Below are 10,328 nucleotides of genomic sequence, written 5' to 3'. Positions count from 1 at the left end.
ACGGGAACTTAAAGTGAATCATATGAAGGGGAGGGTGCGAACACCACATTATACAGATGACATTCCTACTTATGAGGAGTTCACATGGGACAACACAAACTACACCGATCAGCCACAACATTATGACCACTGACAGGAGATGTAAATGACATCAATCAACCTGTGACAACCTAATGTTCTGCTGGGAAACTTTTAACTCTGGCATTTATTCATTCACGTGGATGTTACTTAGACATGTAGCACCCACCTAGACCAGACCCCACCCCATAGCACAGACACACACAAACAGTTTAGGAACAAATACCTCCCTGCAAAGGCCCCCCACTAACAACATCCTGCCTCCAGACGCCCTCAGAAGGACCATGTCCGTTCTCTGGTGAGTCACAGCTGTTTGGGAGACACAAGGGAGCTCCTCTGTTTAACTTCACCATTTAAAGGCTTTTCACCTCACACTGCGTATTTAATTCAAACCACAGTTCTGTGTTTATACGACAAATCTTTAAGCATCAAATAGAGTGTATTTAAATTAAATTATGGGATGGTCTCAGAGATGAGGTAAAAAAATGATTCAAATGGAAGTTTAGGAAAGGAAAGAGTCTTTGAAAAGTATAAGAAGGAAGAGAGGAAATGAGAAACAAGAGAGAGTGAGTTAATGTTTCTGTTGTTTGGGTTTGGAAACAGACGAGCTCTGCTTCTTTGCTTCTTCCCTCCCCATTTCAGACCGAGGTGGTTTCTGTTTGTGCTGTAATGTCCGTGTTACGTTGTTATTCGGTATTTGTTTAGTTTCTCTTGTTGAGTCTGTTTGGTTTGAAATAAACTATTTGAATTGTATTGTGACAAGGATTGTAAACTCATCTAAAGCCAACAACAGAGATATCCACGCAGGGAGAACAGTTAACTTTGTCTCAGTGAGGAGTTTATTTGAAACAAACCTGAACAGTTACAGATTTTTATTTATTTTTTTTTTTTTTGACATTAAGAGACAGATTCATTTTATTTTGGAACACTGCTAAATATCCTTTAAGTGCAAATGAATACATTTCTCTACTGAAAACAACAACCACAAAAAAAACGACTACACAATATGCTTTCTATGCTATACACAGGGAATGTGTCGGCTGGATGTGAAACTCACAGATGGAAAGTTTTGTGTGCTGAACACAAACAGACGGAGGGACAGACGCGTTTTACATGCACCTATATTTGGTTTTTTCAAGGCTACTGTGCAAAGGTCGTAGCGATTTAAGACATCGAGCAGCATCAGTGTGATAGAAATGTGGCGAACCTGACGACAGATGAGTGCTCACAGAGGCAATAAGGGTCGATCAGTTTACAGGCACTGCAGAGACAAAGGCTTCAACCTTCACTAAGCTGGTGACACTCGGCTTTACGAGGCCAAGAATACAGAAAAGTTTCCTGGTAAAAAAACAACATGTATTCATAGGAGCGTCGGATAGAGAGGACAGAAGGAAAGCTAAACATGTAACATGTGTCTAAAAACACAGTTTCCAGTAATCAAATGAAAACGGAGCACCTTCAAATCTGAGTTAATTTTACCAGGAAACGTTCAAGAATCTGTAAAATAAAGCGTTGAACTTTCTTTTATTCTGAGCTCAGAGTTTATTGCATTGTTCACAGTTGAGAATTTTATCAAATCAAATCTGAACAAACGCATTTAGCTGCATAAATAAATAAACCCGAAACGCCTCGCAAAACCCGATAAAACCCGATGATGCGCGCCGCTTTCTCGCGTAGCGTCGCGAGGCGCGAACAAATGAGCAAATGCCTACGTAATGAATCAATAAGAAATTAAGTTTTTAAAATGATAATTAGGCTAAGAAAATGAAATCCATCAGCACATAAGATAAAAAAAAAGCAAAAAAAAAAAAAAAAGCCAATGTAGATGTTGAATTACAAAACATAAAAAAACGCTAAAACCATAAATTACTTTATAAAACATAGGAATGGACCTTTTTCGTGGGGGGAATGGCTTTATCAGATTGCGTCTCTGCTTCTCCAGCATTAAAATAGTGGAGTTGTTTTGTTTTTTTTTCTGATGGGGCAGCAGCAGCAGCGTAGCTTATGATGACAACTGACCCACTCAAACTCCACTGTAGCAGAGAAGACGGAGGAAGGAGGAAGGAGGGAGGATGAATAATGTCACTGCTGGACGATGACCCGGCTCAGGGCATGCTGCTGCCGGAGCTCAGCGCGCCCTTCTCTGCAGTTATGGACTTGACCAGCTCCTCCACCCAGCGGACCTCGGAGGCCACCTGCTCGGCCAGCATGTCGTAGCGGTTCTCCAGGCGCCCGAACTTGCGCTTGAGGATGCCGGCCGACTGCATGGTGTACCGGGCGTCCTCCTGGCACTTCTTGCGCTGGGCTTGCGTGCGCTGCAGCTCCTGGCGGATGTGGCTCAGGTCGGTGGAGATGCTCTGGTTCTCCTCCTTGTACCAGCCCTCCTTCTCCTCGTATATGGACAGCAGCGCCGCCACGTCCTCTCGGCACGAGCGCTGGTTGCGCTCCAGCTCCTTCAGGCCCTCCTCCGCCGCCGCGATCTCCTCCAGCACCTGGGAGAAGCGCTCGAAGTTGACGTAGGTGTTGTTGGGAGGCATGCTGGAGTGGGACTTGATGGTGTACTCCTTCAGGCGGGTGGTCTTCAGGCGCCGGCGCTCGGGCTTGTGGTCCCGGTCCTCCTGGCGCACGTTCCGCCTCTTAATAACCTGCAGGGGGAATAATGTAAAGCTCTGAAATAAGGATGGTGATGATGAGAGCAAGAGGTAAACTTTTTTTAAAAGGTTTTGAAGCAAGGACAGAAAACACTCCGCACTTCGCAAAACATCGAATAAACACTTCAGCATCATCTGCATATCGAGAAATGTGAAGTACATGTACATAACCTTAACTTATAATATAAGATGCAGAAACATGCACTAAATATCTAGGCACTACTAGAAGACTAAACATCCAGATTTAGATATATTTGTTTCTCCTGCAGGCAGCAGATGGGCACCTCACGTGGAAGTTGCACTATAAATAAATAAACGCTCATTAAAATGCCCACCTTGATCCAGGGGTGCTCGAGACTGTCGTCAATTGTCATCCTTTTCCTGCAAGAGAAGATGACCCGGTGAGAAACCGACAGATATTTTTCATATAGTACACTTAAAGTCAGAAGTTTACATACACCTCACACAGTTCCTGCAGTTCACGAATCCCCGTCTCAGATCAGTTTTTAAATCATTAGTTTATTTTAAGAATGAGAAATATCAGAATAATTATAGAAAGATGGCTTTTACTCCACAATTCAAATTTCCCTGTGGGTCAGATATGTACATACACCTCGTTGATTAATAGAGGGCGTGCATGTGATGTCACAGCAAGCGGACGTCTCCATGGTTACGGCCACCGAGTGGCAAACAGTGACAGTTGAACACGGAGATTAGCAGCATTAGTTTGAATCGCAGGCTTTAATAGCGTCTTTTTGTAATTGTAAAAATTAATCTTAAAAATGGGGAGAGAGAGCGGTTTTCAGATTGACTGAACCAACAGATTTGAAAAGCAGTCAGAGATTTATTTTTACAGATAGAAAAGAGAAGTAAATGGGTCGCTGCGTTATGAAGAAACAACTGGAATCCAGGCACTGAAACCTGGTGTTGTGGTTCACATTTAGTGTCAGGTAATATTACCGTATTTTCCGGACTATAGAACGCACCTCAATATAAAAAAAAAATGGAAATATACATATATAAGCCGCAGATATCTACTGAACTGATTAGTTAAACTGAACATAACTGAACTGATCAGTTTCCGAATGGTGCCTGTAACATAAAAGTAAAAGTGCTGATCAACAATTGAACACTCAAAGAGTTCATATGGTTCTTGTCAGTGTTGTTCTCCGTGTCGCTGACATCCCGGAGTAAAACTGGCTGAAAATGATGCTTTTCGCATGCGGCCAGTTTTTGTGAAGGATTTATTGCAAAAAAAAAAAAAAAGCCGCATCTTTGCATGAGCCGCATGGTTCAAAGTGTGGGAAAAAAGGAGCGGCTTATAGTCCAGTAACTACGGTAATTTACGCTGTATTTTTTGATGAAGTCATACCTTAAGTTACTTCTTAAGTTACGTCCTGGAGGGTTTTCAGATACGTTTGTGTGATGGTTGTTTTATCATAGTTACGGTCGACAGTAACTATTTCAGTTTCAACAACAAATAACAATAAAACAATAAACTGAATATTTACGATCGCTCCTCGTCCTCATCCTTTTCACATCCAGTCAGTTACTACAGTATTGTATGGTTACTGTTACTTCTCAGTAAAGCTCTTAGCGTTAGCCTCTTTCATTTAGCTACATTTATCATAACTGAAATGAACTAAAACTAACTAAGTGAAACTGAGGCTAATCCACTTTTACAAATCTATACTAGTTCATATGGATCATTGTCGAGACCAATTGTCCTTAATTTGATCTGATAATCCACATTTTTCCTGGTCTCCCTGTATTTACTGATACATTTCACCATGTTTTGGGGGCGTGGCACCGATGCAAACCCTCTATAACAACTTTTGAAGCATCTCGCCTTCCTGGCTGATGTTTTGAGATGTTGCTTCTACACATACTAATATTCTTCCTTCCTCATGATCGAATCTTATTGTCTCATGTGTATCATTTCCTCCTGCAGCATAGCCCCTCCACAACATGATGCTGTCACCCCCCTGCTTCACCTTATAGGGTGCAGGCTTCTCCCATTTTCCTTTAAACATAACGTTAATTATGGCCCAACAGTTCTTTTTTTTTTTTTTACTGCTACAATAATAAAATAATAAAATGTGTCAGAGTCCAAACTTGAATGGCCCTCGGTGTATGTTTTACAGATTAATGATTTCCAGCATTGCATAATACTAATAACAATGATAAGAGGAATAAGTGGAGCACAGCTGGTTTTTATAACTTCAAAACCGAAAGTGACATAAAAATATAGCTAAAAAAACAATTCTTACTTTGGATCCTTGACCAACAGGCGGCGTATGAAGTCCTTAGCCAGTTCGCTGGTGTTGCTGAAATACTCCTCATCGAAGTCGTAGTTGACAGCTGAGATGTTGGTCAGCGTCTCCTGCTTGGTCTCGCCCAGAAACGGTGAAGCTCCGCTCAGCCTGACACGGGGGGGAAGAAAACAAAACATCTGCTTTAGACCACAAGTGACGGGAAGCGATTTCCGTTTCCTGATTGATGCCGGGACGTGAAACATTTACTCACAGGATGTATGTGATCACTCCGATGCTCCTGCAGAAACGAGAAGATGGATGAAGATGAATGAAAACTGTCAGAAGGGTTAATGTACAGACTCAGAAGACGGAAGGAACAAAAAAAAAAAAAAAAAACACATCTTACCACATGTCTGCCTCCAGTCCAAGAGGTTCGTAGTTGACTATTTCTGGAGCTGTAAAGCACAGAGGAATGAACGATTAAATTCAAACCAGATGTGATCTGAAGCACACAAACATCCACTTACAGGGTTTGACTCACACACTCTCACATATTTATGGGGGTGGGGGGGGTGGTGGGGGGGGGGTGCAAACTCTTTACCGACAAACTCTGGAGTTCCAAAGATGTTCTTGAACTCGTTTCCTGCTTTGATCTGATGAGCGATCCCAAAATCAATCAGCTTTATTCTGGGGTTGGGGACGTTCTTGTCCAGCAGCATGATATTCTCAGGCTGTAAAATAAAACAAATTCACTTTATAACAGAGAGTCCAGAAATAAAGAAACGTATATGTCTGAAATTATATATTTTTTTAGGTATTGAGAACATTTGTTTAACTAAATCCTGCCCTTTTTAACCTCTTTATGATATTCTTTAGACGACTTAAATCAAACATTAATAAAATGTCTTTAATTAAATGATAATATTTACTCAGAGATGTAGATAAAATTGCAGAAATTTAATGATACTGGCGGCTGTTTATGCCGTCATGTTCCAGTATAAATAATCCTGACGCTAAGACATATATATTTCCTTCGTCCACAAGTAGCTTTCGTTGTCAGCTCTGGTTCATGTTACAGATGGAAAATCTCTCCAAACACAACAGTGCCAACAGTGTTTTGCTAAACGAGACTTCGCACTAACTCGTCACCCCGTCAGAGCGCTGACCTTGAGGTCAAAGTGAGCGATGCGTTTGGAGTGGAGGTAGTGGACGCCGTCCAGGATCTGCTTGAGAAACTGCGTGGCCTCCTCCTCGGTCAGAGACTCCTTCTCAGCCAGGAAGTCGAACAGCTCCCCTCCGGACACCAGCTCCAGGATCAGGATCACGTCCGTCTTGTTCTCGAAGATGTCGTGCAGCGTGATGATGTTGCTGTGCTGGATCTCCCGCAGGATGTTGACCTCGCGCTCGATCTCCTCGCGGCTCACCCCTCTGCGGCTGGACGACAGCCGACGCTTCTTGATGAACTTGGCCGCGTACTCGGCGCCTGAACTCTTCTCCCTGCACTTACGGACGATGGCGAACTGACCACTGCAGAGAGGGAAAAAAAAACAGAAAAAAAAAGATAAAATACAGCTTCGTGGTTTAATGACCGGATTCTTGGCTTGGCTTTTTGGCTGTGAGAACTTGTCGAGCGTAGTGTGATCACTATTACAACACAAAGTAGTTACACTCAGAATTGGCTTCTGTATTTTCTGAAAAGTAAGCGTCACCATTACCCCTAGAAACAATCAAAACCTAAATATCACAAAAAAATAAATAAAATGGTCATGGAAACATTTTGAAAAACCTCTCAAATACCTCTAAGACATTTTTACTCCCTCATGAGGTGGTTTTTCAGACGTATCGATATGAAAGTTTATTGCAAAAAGTGCAAGGGAAACACTTTTTCCAAATTTCCCCGTCACCAGAGATGACGCAGGGGGTCATGTGACCAGTTCTTTTGAAGTCCATCTTCCTTGAAGTCAAGTCTCGTGTGACGAGAATTTAAGAGACGGGACTTAAAGAGAGTCACAGCTCGTTCGCAAAAACACCTTTCTATGGAAACACGTACGAAATTTCAGAAATATCACTTTTATATTGCGAAAAACTGTATCGGAAACTCAGCTAGAAACAAAACAGACCCAGTATTAACGTGCGTCTGACTGATCCACTCCCAAACATCCAGCTTTAATTACTAGTCTTCACACCTAGAATTAAAAAAACGCCTCCAAACACGTCTCCAGATCTGAGCTCAGTCTAGATCTGATCTCGGTTTCCATCATATGAGTTGATTTGATGATGAAACCTGAGGTGATTTTATCTTTGCGCTGCCAGAATTTCAAAACACACTTAGCTTTAAACTTAAGCTCTACTACGTAATGACTTAGTAACACAAGGAATTTTGTGACTCCATCAGTTTAAATCCTCACTAATGGATATCTGACGAATGGGCTGGAAAACTTTAGACCGTCTATGGTTTAGCTGAAATAATAATAATAATAGAACAGTTGGGGATAAAAATAATCGTGTCTGCAAGAAAAACAATGTCTGGTCAATACAAAAGCAGACTCATCATAATAAGTGGTTTAAAGTTTAAAAAAACTAAACACAGACACAAAAGGCCAACGTGCACACGTGACGACAGCATTTCACCGTGCATGACCAACCGAACACTGTTTACTGATTTAACGTCTGCACGGCCACATCAGCGTCCTCTCCTTCAGAGTCACTACACCACAGCAAAGGCACAACGAGGTGCAGTGATGTCACACTTTTTGCTGCATTACTGCAGAAAAACAAACCAGCTATAGGCAGAAAGTTGGGCTTAATCCTCGAGAAATGCGATGAGTCATCCGAGGACGATCCAGCGCGGCGTAAAGAGGACACGATATGATATCAAATGAGCTGCTGACACATATTTTGGCTCGGTTCATGTCTCTCTGCCAGCTCGTGTCTGGCATCAAACTACACCTCCAGCGTTTGTTTATAGAAAATGACGAGCACTGATGATCATAAAGCTGATTTGCACACAGTTTAAAATAAGAGCTCATGTAGCTTCACTTAAAATGTGTCGCATGAAAACAATGTTTGTACTAGACTGACACTATCGGATTTAATGCATCTTAAAGCAGCATGAAACTTAAATTTAGAGCACTGACTACATTAGGATGATCTCAGGCACATTCCTAAACCCTAAGACAATACATCTATCTGTATCTTTAGTATTTAACTAAATTCTGCAGAATAGCATTACTTTACACCACATTACACCTCTTCAACCTACTCTCAGTATCATCTAATAACTAGTAACTATAATTTAGCTGAACATACCTTCCCAACTCCTCTCCCATCTCATAATACAGCTCAACATCCTCTTGCCTGAAGCCAGCCATGGTGAGCTGACTCTATCGATGCCTGTGACGGGAGCAAATGTCTGCAGATCTCTGACAAAAAGAAAAAAAAAGACATGTTAGTACAACATACGACGTCAAACATGGGGCCAAAGGCGCTCCATCAGTGGGTCTATTCTGATGAATTTGGGATGAATTTGCAAAAAGTGCAAACATTTCACTGAAGACGGCTGCTCCCGGGGTTAACACAGACGTAGTGAGAGTTGTGGGGCATAACACAACACTCTCATTCCCTCTCCGACAAAAGACTGTTACATCATCACCACTGCACGAGTGAACTGGTCCGCACACGTTAAACATCATCTGTTTGCACAGCACTGTGCAAAAACTAGTTTAGTAAGATTCCATAGCTACTGCTCATTATTTATGCACAGTTTAATACTCACTTTTTCTGTATTTATCATCTCTTATAGTGCCTGTTTATAGCCGACTTACATTTAACGAATCACGAATCCATCCGCATAATATGTTCATACTACCTCAATCGATCATTGTGTATATCTTGCTCACTCACCTGTACACATGATCTCATCTGTACACAGGTTTGACAAAGGAAAGACAATAAAGTTGAATCTAATCTAAAAATAAAACTTATTTTTCTTAAGATGTTTCTGGTTATTCAGTGCATGGTTTGTCATAGTGCAGTTCGTTTAATGTTAACACCAAAACTTGTTGTTGTTTGTCCTTATTCGTAGATTAGTACTCTGTTGTGTTACTGGTCCGGTGTTTGTGTTTGAGATCAAACTGGGCTCTATGTAAATTAAACACTAACACCCATTAATGCAGGACCAGCCTGTGAGTTAAAAATTCAGAAAAACACATTTCTGTCTTCATCTCTTATCACCTTGGTGCCTTTCCTCCTTATTTGGCCTGAACTTCTTAGCTTTCTGAGACTTTCCATCCAGCTGATGTCAGACCTCTGCATACCAGTCCTACTGACATCACCTCCTGCCTCTGACTCAATTAAAGGGACTGACATTTATCTACACCACCACCGGCGGTTTTACTTTACACCTTTACACCACACAAAAAGATACTGGACGTGACTGGTGAATAAATAAGAAATAATGATAAAAAAACACAGCTAAAATAAAGTAAAGCTAAACTAGGGGTAATCTCGCTAGCGTCGTTTTTTTCTTCTTCTCCTTTTTGGAAACATCATTAATAAAACATTTTGAAAGACGAGCTAGTTTCCATACACACAAATAGAAACCCTTGCATCGAGCATATAATGTGGATTTAATCAAGATAAGTTAATGTAAAGGAATAAATAAAGGGAGTCATAGCGACGGAAGGAAGACGGAAGGCTTTTAACAAGCTAACAATGTTAGCGCCTACCTTTTTTTTTGTTCCTTTACTAGCAAACACGCTCGTAACAAAACTGTAATGCTGGCAACAAAGTATATGTTAAACACAAATAAAACGTGAAGAGGTCAGTACTTACAGGACGGTGAGCTAGCAGTGTTGCATTCCTCTCCGGAGGAGTTTCTAATTCAGACTAAACAGCATGAAGCTAGTAGCTACAGCTAAACACTAGACTTCCGGTACTGAATTTAAAAATAAAAGCACCACAAAAAAAGTAAAACATTCAACGTCCGATCTTCAAATCTGACGAGGAAAATATCAAATAAATCGTTTTAAAACGGGATAAATCAAAGGAAGACTAACAGAGGAGAGATAATTTTTCTCAGATGAATATGAATGAATAAATATATAAATATTTCGTCTCTTCTTCAGGCCTGAATGAATGAATGAATGAATTTATTTTGATTTTTTTTAAAATATGTATAAAAGGTGTAACCATTTTTACATACAAAAGAAAGAAATAATGATTATGAGCCAAAAACAAAACAAAAATATCAAAAGAAAACACAGCCCATCCGCTCGAAAAAGGATTAGGAAGAAGTGAGCACTTTTTAAATTCCTACCCCTTATGAACTATTCCATAGTTTGTA

The 10,328-nt window shown here is 40.9% G+C and overlaps 1 protein-coding gene across 2 annotated transcripts; it reads right to left on the bottom strand.

Moving 5' to 3' along the window:
• Positions 1-899: 899 nt before the first annotated feature.
• Positions 900-9,905, bottom strand: dapk3 (death-associated protein kinase 3). 2 transcript variants are annotated; one of them, XM_047590502.1, is made up of 9 exons: positions 9,818-9,905; positions 8,294-8,406; positions 6,151-6,511; positions 5,586-5,715; positions 5,391-5,439; positions 5,256-5,282; positions 5,000-5,152; positions 3,065-3,110; positions 900-2,747 (listed from the first exon to the last, which is right to left on the bottom strand). In XM_047590502.1, exons 2-9 carry the CDS (start codon positions 8,353-8,355, stop codon positions 2,184-2,186), a joined length of 1,392 nt encoding a protein of 463 aa, XP_047446458.1. In that variant the 5' UTR covers positions 8,356-8,406; positions 9,818-9,905; the 3' UTR covers positions 900-2,183. The 2 variants fall into 2 exon arrangements, with proteins under 2 accessions (XP_047446458.1, XP_047446459.1); XM_047590503.1 differs by having other exon boundaries at positions 900-2,723.
• Between the last annotated feature and the right edge of the window lie 423 nt (positions 9,906-10,328).

The sequence above is a fragment of the Mugil cephalus genome, chromosome 7, assembly GCF_022458985.1.
Source record: "Mugil cephalus isolate CIBA_MC_2020 chromosome 7, CIBA_Mcephalus_1.1, whole genome shotgun sequence".
Classification (NCBI taxonomy): domain Eukaryota; kingdom Metazoa; phylum Chordata; class Actinopteri; order Mugiliformes; family Mugilidae; genus Mugil; species Mugil cephalus.
The sequence above is the reverse complement of the archived record's forward strand: the minus strand, read 5'-3'. Positions and strand labels throughout refer to the sequence as shown.